We start from the raw sequence: 13305 nt of genomic DNA, 5'->3' as shown, positions 1-13305 counted from the left end.
GCCCCCCCCCCCCCCCCCGCAGGGCAAGCACTACCGCGGCTTCCTGGACTGCTTCGTGCAGATCTCTGACAAGGAGGGTGCCCTGGCGCTGTACAAAGGCCTCGGCCCGGCCTACCTGCGCCTCGGGCCCCACACCATCCTCAGCCTCCTCTTCTGGGACGAGCTGCGGAAGCTCACCTACCAGCACCAGGGGACCTGAACGCCGGCCGTGGAAACGCCACGCTTTCTCCTGCCGCCGAGGACGCTGGGACTGGGACTGCCAGCAGGCCCCGTGGCCGGCCGATTCCAGGCAGCTCTGGGCGCCCGAACCGGCTTCGCCACGTGCCCGCGCCGTGGCCAGAGACCTGCGGGGCTGCTCCTGGGGGCGGAACGCCGCCGCTCTGCCCCACTCAGATTAGGTGTGGCCGGGAATAGACTTGGCAGCGCTGGCAAAGCCGGAAGCCCGCGTGGCACCTGGCCGGACTGCGACCGCCCAGCAGCTCCGTTGCTTCATCCGGGACCTTCTGGGAGCAGACTTGGAGGGCTGGTGCCCCTCGCGCTGCGGCGTACCTCTGCGGGCGGAGAGTTAGTGCTGTGTGGACGGACCTCTTGCCGCCTTCCCGCGCGCCTCGACTCGACCCCAGACCCTGGCCCCGAGGGGTGTGCCGAGGGTCACCAGATTTCCAGCCCTCCAGGAGCGAGCGGGTGCGAGCAGGCGTGGGTGGGGTGGGGTGGGCTCCGACCAGGCTCGGCCCTCCGGCCGGTGGCGTGGGGTCCGGGGCTGGCACGGGCCCCGCAGGGCTGCTGCCACCCTCGTGTGTCTCTCTGCAGAGGTGAGGAAGGAGGAGGCAGTAGGCAGGGCTGTGATGGAGCAAAAGTGAGAGGAGGACGACGGGAAAGAGCGGGAGGAGAGGAGAGGAGAGGAGAGGACACAGTCGTGAAGTAAGTTGCGTCGATCAGGGCCGAGCTGGAGACGGGGTGGTAGAGTCCTCTTCTGCGATGAGCAAGCTGAGCGCCTCCCAGAAGGTGGGCTCAGGCCTCGGAAAGGTGGAGGGGGCATCACCAGACGCCTCGCGTCAGCCCCTGGGCCGGGGAAGCGGGAGAAGGCACTTGCCGCCATGGGGGAGCCCTGTCGTGGGGCAAAGGGTTGAGCCACCCAGAGGCCCGAGGAGCCAGACTGAGCCTGTGCCCGGTCCTTCGCGTCGCACACCTGCCCGGACCCAGAGCCTCTGCCGCTCAGCGGGGCCCGAGGGGCCGTCTGGGAGTCGTTGCCGCAAGCGGAACCCGGCCCTGCCCTGCTCGGGCTACCCAAATAAAAGGCAGCGGTTTCCCGTGTCGTCTGCTTGTGCACTCCTGCATCGAAGCGTCCCGTTCGTTTCCTGGGCTTCCCCTTCGCTGGGGTGGGCCACAGGCTTCCTCCTGCCTCCCTCCGCCACCCTCCGCCACGTGGGGCGCGGCAAGCACAGGGCCGGCCGGACTCGCGCTCTGGGCTGCACATGAGTCAGAGCTGGCCGTGCCGTCGGCCCAGCCTGGCCAAGGGGCGCAGGAGCATGGCCGAACCTCACGGGCTTGTTGTGCGCATAGCAGAGACCCCGGAGCTGGGGAGTGGAAGATGGAACGGCTCCAACGAGCGCTGTGTGGAAACACAACACCGCACTCCCACGGGAGTGTCGCAGAGCGCGCACACGCCCCGCTTGGGCTGTTCAGCTCGGCCCGGCGCTTGCGAAGGCCACGTGGTGCCACAGCCCTGCCCCACGTCTCTCGAAAGCCAGCCCCGCGGGGCCGCGAGGGAAGCCTTGGGGAGGCGGAGCCGCCCTGCCTCGGCCCCGGCAGGACCCCCAGCAGCGCGTGCGCTCCCGTCTCCCGCGTGCCGGGCTGCAGCTCCCGGAGCCGTGGCGGACAGAGAGGATGGGAGCTGCTGTCCAGACATCCGGAAGGCCCCAGGTGGGGAAGGTCGGGCTGCTCTGAGACTCTCGCCCCCCACAGTCCTCCTGGGAGTGTGTTGCCCAGAGGCAGCTGTTCCTGATGATTCAGAGGCGGCTGCAGGCGGCATCAGGTGTCGCCAAGAGCGAACTACCGAGCCAGGCTCTGCCCCTTCGCCTGCCAGGAGGCCCCTCCGAGCAGCAGGGGCCGCAGCCAGGTGAGCAGCACCGTCCGCCTCTCCGCCTGTGCCGGGCGCGTTCCAGGGGCTGCCGCAGCGCATCAGCCTTTGGCGTCGCTCCAGCCACCCCGGGATGCTTCCGTTCTCCACAGGGGGAGGACGCGCTCCAGTGTGTGGCGAGCTGCCAGACACCCCCCCCCACACACACACACACACACATTCCCGGGCTGGAGCTGAGGCTGAGCCTGCGCCTCGCCTCTTGGGGTGCCAGCCTCTGGGCTGGCAAAGCAACGGGGGGGCGGGGGGGCCGCCGAGGGCGGTCCAGCATGCTTTGCCACGGCAGGAGGCTCTGGCAGGCGAGAGCCCGCTTTCATCAGATGCTCCAAGTCCTGTCTTCAGCTGACCGGAAGGATCGATCGCCAGTGCGAGGCTGGAGCAGAGAGATCGGCAGCACGGCTAAGTGGCCGAGAGATGCGGCAGTGCAGCCCAGACAGTTCTAGGGGACGCCTTGCGGAAAGCCCGTGGCGCCATGGGTTCCTCTTCCCTCCTGTGCCCCTTTGCCTCGTGTGCTGTGACTTTTCGATTATACGTTCACGGGGAAGGCTGTCTCGTTTAGCGATTGATGATAAGCAGCTCCAGGAGCCTTTTCTGGCTGAGGAATTCGAAAGATACGTAGTCGGCATCCTAGTAAGCTTACACCGTGCAGCAGGCCACTCCGGCCGTGTCTCCCCTGCCCGCCCGCATCTTCATGTCTCCACACAAACGCAAGCAGCGCTTCACACCTCGGACGAGCCCGTCTCTCGCCTGTCCGCTCCTCCGCCCAAAGAGGCCCGCAAGCCCTCGGAAATGGCACTGGGGCCCGTGCTCTTGCGAGGAGGCGCCGTGACCCCTCAGGAGACGGCGTCCAAAGGGCGAGCGGGCGCCGCAGGGCCCCTGTGTGGCTTCTCCCCCGGCGGCTGGCAGAGGGGGCACGCGGTCTGGCTCCTCGGGAAGCCCTCTGCTGCCCTCCAGGGGCCGCGACGGCCATGCGCAGGCCAGAGCACCGGGCGTGGGGGCGTCACTCTGCGCCTGCGCAGCCCGGGCCAGTCCGGAGCCGGATCCCAGGTCTCCCACCCGGTGGTGACCACAGAAGGGGTGCCTGGCGAGTGTTCCCCACCACCCCGGGCCCCACGCACCTCCGGGGTCAGACTGAATCCTGCACTGGGGCTCCGGACGAGGGGCTTCCTTGGAGAGCCCGTGTGTTGAGGATGCTGGGTGGGGGGGCTGACCGTGGACTCACTGGGCACCTTGGGGCCAGCCACTCACTGGCCTACCTTGCAGGGTTGTTGTGAGGAGATAAGAGGGGGGAGGACCATGCAGGCTGCTTTGGGTTCCTTGCCAGAAGAAAAAGGGGGGGATATAAACGTGGTGTGACATTAATACTTAAATGAATAGAATTCATTCAGGCAGGATATAGCAGGGATGCCAGCGTTCACGCGGCAGACCATGAGCCCGTCGGCCAGTGCGTCACTCCCTGCCTTGTGGGGGCCAACACAGGGAAGCTCCTGCATCCCGCCAGCCGGCACTCTAACGCTCCAGGAGGCAGCTCCCTTGGCGAAGCGGAGGTGGTCGCTCGCCGCGTCCTTCTGCTCTCTGCTTGGAGGCCGCCCCCTCGCCCGGCGCAGGCCGGCAGGAGAAGGCCGTGCAGGACGCCCCGGAGCACGCGAGGTCCCGCCTGTCCCCTCCTGCCTGGGCTCGGTCGCCAGCCCTCACTGGCGCGCCTCCCCCCGCCTCCGAGCGACCTTTGAAACCTCGCTGGGCGCGCCGGGAGAGCCGAGCCGCCCGCCCGTCCGTCCTGCACGGCACACGCGGCCCCAGGAACATGCTCTCCGGGCTCTGGGCGTCCCTGGCCTCTTGGCTGCCCAGCTTCCCCAGCCTGGCCTGGGCCTCCAGCCTGGCGGACTCCCTCTTGCAGGGTGAGCCTGGGCCGGACCCCCACCCAGGCACAGCCGGCGCCCCGGCCCGCCCCGCCCCGCCTGACCTTTGCTCTTCCCGACAGGGCTGGTGAGCGCCTGTGCCGTCTCGGTCCTCTGCAGCCTGATGAAGATCTTCCTCTACATCCAGTGCTTGAAGTGAGTGCTCGGTGGGCGCGGGCGCGGAGCGGCCCCCCTCCCTCTGGGGCGGCAGGCGACCCCAGCCCTCAGGGAAGGAAGGAGAGCCCTGGCTGGGCTGGCGGCCCGGATCCCCCTGCGAGCCCCTTCTGCTCACCCTCGGGGTTTGCGTGTGGGCAGCGTCGCCGCCGCCGCCCGAGAGGTTCTCTCTAAGCCAGAGGGGCCCTCGGCCCTGCGTGGGGGAGGGCGGCGTGGGGCCGGCCCGTGTGCTCCCTCAGCCTTCCCCAGCCGGGTGTTTCCAGGCGGGCGCCCCACAGCTCCCAGCCTGGCTGGCAAGCTGGGTGGGAGCTTGCGAAGCGAATTCGTGCAGCGGGAACAGGGCGGCCACGCAAAGGGGAGGGGTGTGTGGTTTGCTCTGCTCTTTGGGTGGCGCTTCGGCCTCGGCAGCCGCACTCAGGGGGGCTCACGGAGCCCCGTTCCTTCGCTGGCATGTCCCTGGCTCTTTCCCACCCTGAGGCTGTTCCCCACCCCCCCCCAGCGACCCCGACTGGCAGAAGGAGAAGGAGGCGATCCGGCGCCAGTGGTCGCTGCTGGACCAGCTGCACCTCCTCGTGCTGAGCGGGATCTTCACGGTGGTCGGGCACCGCGTGGCCGCGCTGGTGGTGCTGGAGTTCTCCCTCCGGGCCGTCTCCACCATCCTCTCCCTGGAAAAGGTGCGTGGCAGCCTTGCTCTCCGGCTCGGGCAGCTGCGGGCGGACCATGCGCTCCCTGGAGGAGAGGCTGGGAGGAGAGGCGGCCGGGGCAGAAGTGCCCTCAGGGGGCTTCTGTGGGGTCGTTTTGGCGCGGACTCAGGCCGGGGCTCTGCTTCCGCAGGGGGAGCGCAGCAGCCAGCTGTACCTGCTCTGCCAGTACTCTCTGGGCTGCGGCATCTCCTGCGGCCTCAGCTACCTGCAGGAGGGGGCCCCGCACCGCACGTGGAACCTGCTGCTCAGCGCGGGCCTGGCCGCCGTCCTGACGGGCTACGCCTGGCGCCTGGCCCGCCATGTCTTCACCATGTACGAGCTGCACTGCGGCGAGCGCTACTGTGGGGCCTGCCTCTTCCTGCTGACCACCTGGCACGGCATCCCCCGGCTGCTGGGCAAGGCCGTCGGGGTCAGCTTCGTGGTGGCCGACCTGGCCGCCGTGGCCCTGATCAACCGCGACTTCCTCACCACCTCCGAGGCCGTCCGCTTCTGGACACCGCTCACCATCTGCTACACGCTCCTGCTCATCTACATGCAGGGTGAGTCCTCGCCACCCTCCGCTGAGGCCGTCCGCTGCCCTCCCGGGAGGATGCCGCACTGGCTGGAACCGTTTCCACGTTCTGTCTGTCTTCATTCACTGAACCTTTGTATAGAAGCTTAAGCCTCTGGCCCTTTCCTTGCCTCGGACAGTCGTTCTGCGGCAGTGTGGGAAGTCCTTGTAGCTGGCAAGGGCCTGGGAGGGCCGGTCCAACTCTTAGAAGGTGTGCGGGTGGCCTGAGAGACCCTCCTCTGCTGGGGCGGTGGGAAGATGCTTCCCATCGGGGAGGCAGCTGTGCGTCAGGCAGGCCAAGAACCTGAGCGGCAGCGGGCAGGTTCCCCCTGGCCTTTGGTTGGCCCTCTTCCTTGGCGAGGCTGAGGGCTTGGCGGCTGTCGCGCTTGGCGAGTGTCGGTGGCTTCTCTGCTTGCGTGAAGCCTTGTTATCCTGCTCCTCACGGACTTAAATGCGGGTGCAATCAGTTGTGTGCCAAGTGCAGAAGGAAGGAAAACAGACGAAAACGAGGCGGCCCTTTCCTCCAGGCTTGCAGCCGAAGTCGGGAGGGTTCAAGGGGGGAACAGCATGGAGGGAGAAGAGGGGGGAAGGCGTCAGCGTTCCGGCAGAGGTGCGAGGCTGGCCCTGCCTCTCCCCTCCGCTGCAGCCTGTGGGTCTCCAGAGCAGGACCTGCCCTGCCTGCCACACGCGGCCGGCAGAGCCGCCTGCAGCTGCTGAGCCCGCGGCCCTTTTGGCTGTCCCACGGCAGAGGAGCAGCGGCAGAACCCCACCGAGCAGATGGCCTACCAGACGGTCGTCGTCCGAATGGGAGGCCTCCTGGTCCTGCTGATGACTGTGGGCCGCTGGATGGACATCGTGAACGTCCTCATCTCGCTCGTCGGGGAGGCCTGGTGCCTGGCCCGGGCCAGAGTCATGCTGGACGTGTGCCGAGGGCAGGTGAGCAGGCTGCGGCCCTCGAGGGGGGGGGGCTGGTGCAGGGGGGCCCAAGGCCCCGGGGCAGCTGCCACGCCCAGGAGTGCCCTTCTTTGCCCCCTCCAGCCCAGTGCCTGACCCCCTCCAGCTGGGCGCCAGTGGCGCACAGGCAAGCTTGTTGGCCTGCGGGTTGGCAGGTCCTGGTTCTGGTCCCCGCTCAGCCATGCTGCCCACTGGGCGTCTTTGGGCCATTGCTGATGCTCAGCGAAACCCACCTCACAGGGCTGTTGTGAGGATGACACGGAGAGGAGGGCCCTGCAAGCTGTCTTAGTTTCTTGCAAGAAAAAGGCAGCCTAGAAATGCAGTTATGGGCAAGAAGAGCAGCAACTGCTGTCCCACCTAAGAGACGTCAAACAGACTACTGCCTTTGCATTGGCCTGTTTTTTTTTCTTTTTCTAAAACTGTGTGTTCCTCAATTAAATTGCTGCACGGTGCAGAAATCTCAAAAATGTCATGCCAGTTGATGCTGAAATTAATAATTTGTCTTGTTTCTTTCTTGGCACTTCAGGATTATTCGCAGAGATTCTCCCGCTCGGCGTCTGTCTCCCGCAGGGACCCCCGTCTTCATGACCAGCACCCTCCATCTCAGCCGGCAGCCACGGCATCCTGAAGCAGAGGCCCGGTGGAGGAAGCTGGCGGCGGAATCCAGTGCCTGGCAGTCCTGGGGGACGGGGCAGCTGGCGGTCCCTGGGACAGGTCTGGCCCGCCGCATGGTGTCCTCGATCTGGCAGCCTCGGCCTGCTTCAGGCCCCTCAAGGGCAGGCTCACCCCCGGAAGACGCGTTCGGTCTCGATCGGTCACTGAACGGCGGTTCGTTTGCTAGTGGCTACCTTGCCTTTGTCCCGTTAAGCTGCCTCCTTTCTTCGTAACATCTCTGGAATCGGCCGCTCTGGGTTCTCCTGGGGCAGCTGGAGCTTGGCCTCCCAGGCATCCTCGGCAGGATGGGTTGCGCTGGGGCGCTGCAACGTTCGCCTGACCGGGGAAGAGGTCCCCGCTCCCCTTGGGCGGAGCAGCTCTGGGCCCTGGGCCTTGCCCGGCCGGATGTCGAGGGCTCCCTGGGGAAGGGCCGCGCGGGGCCGGCTGTGGCCAGCCTCGGGCCCCGGGGCCGGGCCTCGAGTCCACTCCACACGCCTGCAGCCTGGAGGAGGGCAAGCGCGACGTCACATGCTGGGCCGCATGCGTTCCGGCGGAATGGCGGCTTGTGGTTACATGCAGACCCTGCACGGTGGGCCAGCCATGGGTTGTAGCCACATGTAATCCCAAACAGCCTCCCCGTGTTGCTTGTGGCGAACCATCCATGGGTAAGCCGTAGCAGAGTCTGTGTGTAATGTCAATGAAACGGCAACTCGGCCTCAACCCACACTCTGGGTTATCCTTACGTGCGACCCTGACCATCGGTGGGCGGGGGGACAGGGGGGCGGGGAGAACGCTGGATTTTGGCCACCTTGCTGGGCAAGAAACTCCTTCCCAACCTGACTATTCATAAATAATCCAGATATTTCCCGGTGACCCCACGGTCTCCAGCACTTCCTCTGCTCGGAGAGGTGGGGTGCGCAAGAGAACATGGCCCCTCAGGCAGCCCCCACTTGGACAGAATCATCCTCCCCAAAAATTTGGGTACTGGAAACAGAGCAGAGTCACAACCAGAGAGGATATTTTTAAAAATAGCTTGTTGTTAAAACAATCTTAGAGCCAAGAGGTAACTTTTCCAAGGTAGTGTAACCTTACCTGGATTATTCGCCTGGAAATTGCCAAATTTGCACCTGTTCTGTTGCTGACCCTGCAAATGGAGGCCTCGCAAGACCTTCCCAATTCAGTTGGGGGAAGGTGCCGAGAGCCAGTCCAGTTCCCTCGATGCGAATGCTCGTCCGTAGCAGCTACGATGCTAAGAATGAGCCGCCCAACTTGACCGGTGTCCCGCTGCTAGGAAGAAAAGGGGTTAAGTGATGCATGTTATCATTTTAGTTCTATTTTAGTTGTTGTTCTCTGAGTTGCTGAGAGTCTATGCTGCTGAGTAGCTGTACAAATTCAATAAATCGAAACGTTCCCAGCATAAGTGTAGACTTTCCCCGATGCGTTTGCGGGCCACAGTCCAAGGGATCTCAGTCATCCATTTATGTGCCCTTATTTACACGTGCTTCTGCAGTGGCTGAAAGCTGCTCTTACCCGTTGAGCGGCATTTTATCTTCCTCACCATATTTTGTTGACTGTGCTTTATTCTGTTAGCTGCTCCGGGACCGTATGAAGGCAGGCGGCTGCGGGGAGCGTTCGGGAAACCACGGCTGGAGCTCTCCCACTTCGTCTTGCTGACCTCCCGGGGGATCCCAGCATAGCCTGCACTAAGCCACTGGGCCCTTCCTGAGCAGCGCTGGCTGTGCCGGCGGGACAGGAGTGGAGGGCAGGCTGGGCTACAGCCCCGCACAGCGGTGGCCGAGGAAAGCGGTCAGCCGCCAGCCGCCACGGGCGCAGGCCGTCCCGGTAAGCACCCCAAGACGCTGGGCTTCCTTGCTCAGCAACCCCCAAATCTGCTTCTTGCTCTTCTTTTGCTTCCCAGTGCCTGCTGCTCTTTGCAGCTGTTGTGTCCCTTCTCAAACCCAGAGGGAAGCAGTCCTGAACTGGCAGCCGAGCAGCGGGGTGGCCGGCAAAGGCCCTGGCTGTGCCACCACGGAGCTCTGGCTGAGGAAGGGAGCCACGAGCGAGGCCAGCCCCGTGGCGCCTGGAGCCGGCGGCCCAGGTGATCGCCTCTGAGCCCACGATCGATCGGTGTCTGAGCCAGAGACGCTCGCTGGTGCAAGCCGACTGCAGAGATCTCTCCTGCATAGCTCACCCCACCCCAGCAGAGCAGGGTTTGTGCCAGGCATGTGCTGGGCACAGATTTTTCTGAGGGTGTGCTTCGAGAGTCATACAGACCTCCCCCCATCCTTTCCCCCATCTGTTTTTCAAACGTTTAGTATGTTTCCAGCACATAACTATTCCAGGCGACCCTCAAACCCTCTCACAAGAACCCCAGTGTTACCCAGTATACATTCACTACAGAGACCACCTGAAGTCGGGGAACATGAAATCACACTGTTGCAATTACAAAGTAATCTTAAAAAGTACTAAGTGTTAACAGAATGTGTAGATACAAACAAGAAAATATCTCTAAAAGAGCCGAGAAGTAAGCAAACACATGCATTCCCACAGGTCAAATTCTGTAGGCATTTCTGTCACTGCCCGAGGCAAGGAGTTATGCCAAGGTAAGTTCCCAGAAAACCTACAGGGCTCCAGAAGTCCTTCGTTTTCAACCCATCTCCAAACGGAGTCTAGGAAGAGACAAGAACAAGACAACACAGCCGGCATCTGTCTGGAAATTTACTCTGGACCTGGCGGGTTTTCTCCCTGGCTTTGAAAACTTCCCCGGTCAGCTGTCACTATCTCCAGACAGGCTGCCTGCTTGTTGGTTTCGCTGCTGCAGATTAAGGCTGCGGGGGATGCACAGTTACGTGGGAACAGACCCTGCTGAACACGGCGGGACCTGCAAGCTCAGGATTGCTCTGTAAGCGAGGTTTGCCCCCCTGGCCATCAAGGGCCGCCTTCCCCCATACCGACCACACCGAATTATTTACGACTCTCTTTTGCTACTGGTGGAGCCCTGCTGCTCGGTGAGCTTTTCGGGGCTTACTCAAATTCCGTCTTAAGAACTGAGTAGATATTCTGACTGAGGTTCTTCCCGCACTGTAAGGTTTCTCTCCTGCATGGATTATTGGATCCCTATTAGTGTGTCTCTGTGAATGATGCCGCTCCCAGATTCCAAGCAGTTACGTGGCTTCCCCCTATGTGAACCCCTTGATGTCTCGTAAGGTTTGAACGCTGGCTGAAGCGCTTCCCACACTGCAGGCACTGGAATGGCTTTTCCCCCGTGTGGATCCTCTGGTGTGAAGTCAGGCTCGAGCTCTGGCTGAAGCGCTTCCCGCACTGCAGGCACGTGTACGGTTTTTCTCCCGTGTGGATGATCTGATGCCTCGTGAGATGTCCGCTGTTAACGAAGCTCTTCCCGCACTCCAGGCATTTATACAGTTTTTCCCCCGTGTGGAGCCCCTCGTGTTTCGTAAGACTCGAGCTCCAACTGAAGCTCTTTCCGCACTCCCGGCATTTATACGGCTTTTCCCCGGTGTGGATTCTCTGATGTGAGGTTAAGCACGTACTGCGACTGAAGCGCTTGCCACAGTCTGGGCACTCGTAAGGTTTCTCCCCCGTGTGGAACCTCTCATGGAAAGTGAGGCTCGAGCGCTCACTAAACCGCTTTCCACATTCCAAGCAAGTGTGTGGCTTCTCCCCGGTGTGGATCCGTTGGTGTGTGGTGAGGTTGGAGCGCTGACTGAACCTCTTTCCGCATTCCAGGCACGTGTACGGCTTTTCCCCCGTGTGGGTGATCTGATGTATGGTCAGGTGGATCCTCTGCGTGAAGCCCTTTCCACATTCTACGCATGAAAACGGTTTTTCCCCCGTATGGATTATATGATGCGACATGAGGCTTGAGCTCTGACTGAAGCTTTTGCCGCATTCCAGACATTTAAATGGCTTTTCGCCCGTGTGGAGTCCTTGATGCTTAGTAAGACGGATTCTCTGGCCAAAGCGCTTTCCGCATGCCAAGCATTGAAACAGTTTTTCTCCCGCGTGGGCCTTTTTATGAGAACGGAGGTGCGTGTTCCACCTGAAGCTCTTCCCGCATTCCAGGCATGCGTAGGGCTTCTCACCACTGTGGGTTCTCTGATGCGAAGTGAGGTTCGACTGCTGGCTGAAGCGCTTTCCACACTCAGAGCACTGGAACGGTTTTTCTCCCGTGTGCGTTCTTTGATGGGAAGTGAGGCTGGCACTTTTAATGAAGCATTTTCCACACTCCAAGCATTTATACGGCCTGTCTGCCGAGTGGCGTGACTGCTTATGGAGGATAATAAGATCAGAGCCCTTATCATGGAAACCCTTTCCATGCTCTGCGGATTTAAGTATTTTTCCCCCTGGAGGGACTCTTTGACCACCAATGAAGTGCAATGCCTGCCAAAAGCTCTCCTCCTCGCCAGCGCGTCCCCTTTCCGGTGCATCGGCGCTTTGAGGGGCCTTCAGGCTCGCTGCGTGGCTGGAGGCCGCCACCTCTGCAGAGCAGCCACTGAGGCTCCTCACGTTGCTTCTTTCTTGTTTGGAGGGGGTGATGCGGTCGCTCTTTCCACACTCGCCAGATACATTTTCCCCTGCGTGGCTCCCACAGAGCGAATCAACGCTCTGCTTCCAGCTGGGCCTTTCCGCACACCAAGCGAGCGCATGCCTTCTTGCTGCAGTGGGAAGTTCTCGCCCAACCGGGTCTTCAGCACCCTGGCCGAGAACGGCCTCCTTTCTTGAAAGATCCCCTTGGCTGCCTTTGGGCAGCCCGGCTCGCTTGTGATTCCCAGAGGCCCCTCGCTCCGATTCCTGCTCACTGGTCTCCATCGATACCCCCAAATCTTCTACCTGCTTCCCGTGACCTGGGCGAGAAGAAAGCAAGTAAGACACGGAGCTCCTCCTCAGTGAGCTGTTGTGGAGAACTAGTGCCGGTTTGGCTGCTTGACCCACTCCGGTTTCTGCCCTGGCAAAGGGATGAAGTCAACTCTGGTAGCCCCATGGACCATCTCTGAGCAGGGCAGTGCCTCCTAGCTGATCCCCCTGGAGGTCTTGACTGCTTTGGACCACCACGAGATTGTATCTTCTTAGCAGAAGAGGTGAGGGATTGTCTGTGTGGATGGGAACCTTCACCCCAGTGGGGTCACCCCATCTTGGATGGTATAAAATGCAAAGGTAAAAATAGACAGCTGTCCAGGGAACCCTCTCCGCAAATCCCAGGTAACAAGGGGCTCTACCACACACCTGGGCAGCGGCCTGCTGGTCTACCTCCCACGAGAACCTGGACGATTTGTTCTCCACCTTCCTCCATCCAGGAGATTAGGGCAGGTTTGGAAATGAAGGACGGATGGGGAACTGGATTGGAGGAAGCAGACAACAGACCAGTTACTCCTGGCTGCAACATATTTGGGCAAGAAGAAACACGAAGGCTTTGCAGTCAGCCGCGAGTGACTGATTCCTGGCACTTCCTGCTTCTCAGAGGGAAATGCCCTCTGCAAGAATCCAGACGCGTTACTCAGAGCGTAGTCACAATGAGTGAACGTGGCAAAGCGCCGGAGGCTCCTGGGCTTGTGGCTTAGGAAGCACGGAGCAGGGTAGAAGCTGGAGGCTGCAGCCCTGAGCGCCGTTCCTCCCCTACCTGGTGCCATCCAGGTGTGTGGGAGTGCAGGTCCCATCATTCCCAGCTACTGCTTAATTCCAAGCAGACCTGCGTCGGACTGTACTGCATCTGTGTGCTTAGCCATTCATGGCCTCCGTGGTGGCAAAGCAGGGGCCACACGGTCCTTACCCACACTGGCCACGTGGCCGTAGTTTTCCAGCATGACGTCCTGGTACAGCTGCCTCTGGCCCAGATCCAGGAGCGGCCATTCCTCCTCAGTGAAATAGACAGCCACCTCCTCGAAGGCCACCAGACCCTGGAAGATGGAGGAGGCCCTGCTGAAGGCGAAGAGGAAACTGTGCCAGTTCCTTGGCAACGCGCCTCCCGCCCCGGAGGGCTGCCTGCTCCCGGCCCAAGAGGAGACAGCCGAGCCCTCCCATGGGCGCTGTGGCCCGGAGCTGCCCTCCCGCCACGGCCTCGCTTACCTCCATGGCCAGGCTGGACAGCTTCCGGCTCGCGGGGCCCCCGGGGCTTCTGCTAGAGCCTGGAACCCAGCAACCTGGCCGGGTGTGAGAGAGAGACAGCGGAACCTGAGGACGGGTCTCGAAAAGGCAGGCGCTTGCCTCTTTTTGACG

General features: G+C 62.2%; 3 protein-coding genes across 3 annotated transcripts in view; 2 read left to right on the top strand and 1 right to left on the bottom strand.

Moving 5' to 3' along the window:
• The window catches only part of SLC25A34 (solute carrier family 25 member 34), a 6222-nt gene extending 4906 nt beyond the window's left edge, over nucleotides 1–1316 (top strand). Inside the window, exon 5 of the mRNA XM_044421168.1 lies at nucleotides 23–1316. Within this exon, the coding sequence (XP_044277103.1) occupies nucleotides 23–199 (177 nt within the window). The 3' untranslated portion in view covers nucleotides 200–1316. The remainder of the gene's footprint in view (nucleotides 1–22) is intronic.
• A 2581-nt stretch (nucleotides 1317–3897) lies between these two features.
• TMEM82 (transmembrane protein 82) lies at nucleotides 3898–7379 on the top strand. The gene is made up of 6 exons (XM_044421226.1): nucleotides 3898–4035; nucleotides 4119–4191; nucleotides 4709–4883; nucleotides 5044–5452; nucleotides 6212–6399; nucleotides 6944–7379. The coding sequence occupies exons 1-6, from the start codon at nucleotides 3942–3944 to the stop codon at nucleotides 7043–7045; spliced, it is 1041 nt and encodes a 346-aa protein (XP_044277161.1). The 5' UTR covers nucleotides 3898–3941; the 3' UTR covers nucleotides 7046–7379.
• Nucleotides 7380–9526: 2147 nt separating this feature from the next.
• On the bottom strand, nucleotides 9527–12362 carry LOC123018821 (zinc finger protein OZF-like). The gene is made up of 2 exons (XM_044421225.1): nucleotides 12316–12362; nucleotides 9527–11936 (listed from the first exon to the last, which is right to left on the bottom strand). The coding sequence occupies exon 2, from the start codon at nucleotides 11899–11901 to the stop codon at nucleotides 10192–10194; it is 1710 nt and encodes a 569-aa protein (XP_044277160.1). The 5' UTR covers nucleotides 11902–11936; nucleotides 12316–12362; the 3' UTR covers nucleotides 9527–10191.
• Nucleotides 12363–13305: the final 943 nt, after the last annotated feature.

Source organism: Varanus komodoensis, unplaced genomic scaffold (genome assembly GCF_004798865.1).
Source record: "Varanus komodoensis strain SLA01 unplaced genomic scaffold, ASM479886v1 scaffold116, whole genome shotgun sequence".
In the NCBI taxonomy this organism is placed as follows: Eukaryota; Metazoa; Chordata; class Lepidosauria; order Squamata; family Varanidae; genus Varanus; species Varanus komodoensis.
The sequence above is the reverse complement of the archived record's forward strand: the minus strand, read 5'-3'. Positions and strand labels throughout refer to the sequence as shown.

What these genes read in the sequence shown, in the direction of transcription:
- LOC123018821 (XM_044421225.1), bottom strand. Translation starts at nt 11,901, where the DNA reads ATGGAGACCAGTGAGCAGGAATCGGAGCGAGGGGCCTCTGGGAATCAC.
- TMEM82 (XM_044421226.1), top strand. Translation starts at nt 3,942, where the DNA reads ATGCTCTCCGGGCTCTGGGCGTCCCTGGCCTCTTGGCTGCCCAGCTTC. An exon ending in GGCGGACTCCCTCTTGCAGG is followed by an intron (nt 4,036 to 4,118) that starts GTGAGCCTGGGC and finishes TCTTCCCGACAG; the next exon opens with GGCTGGTGAGCGCCTGTGCC. An exon ending in CTCTACATCCAGTGCTTGAA is followed by an intron (nt 4,192 to 4,708) that starts GTGAGTGCTCGG and finishes ACCCCCCCCCAG; the next exon opens with CGACCCCGACTGGCAGAAGG.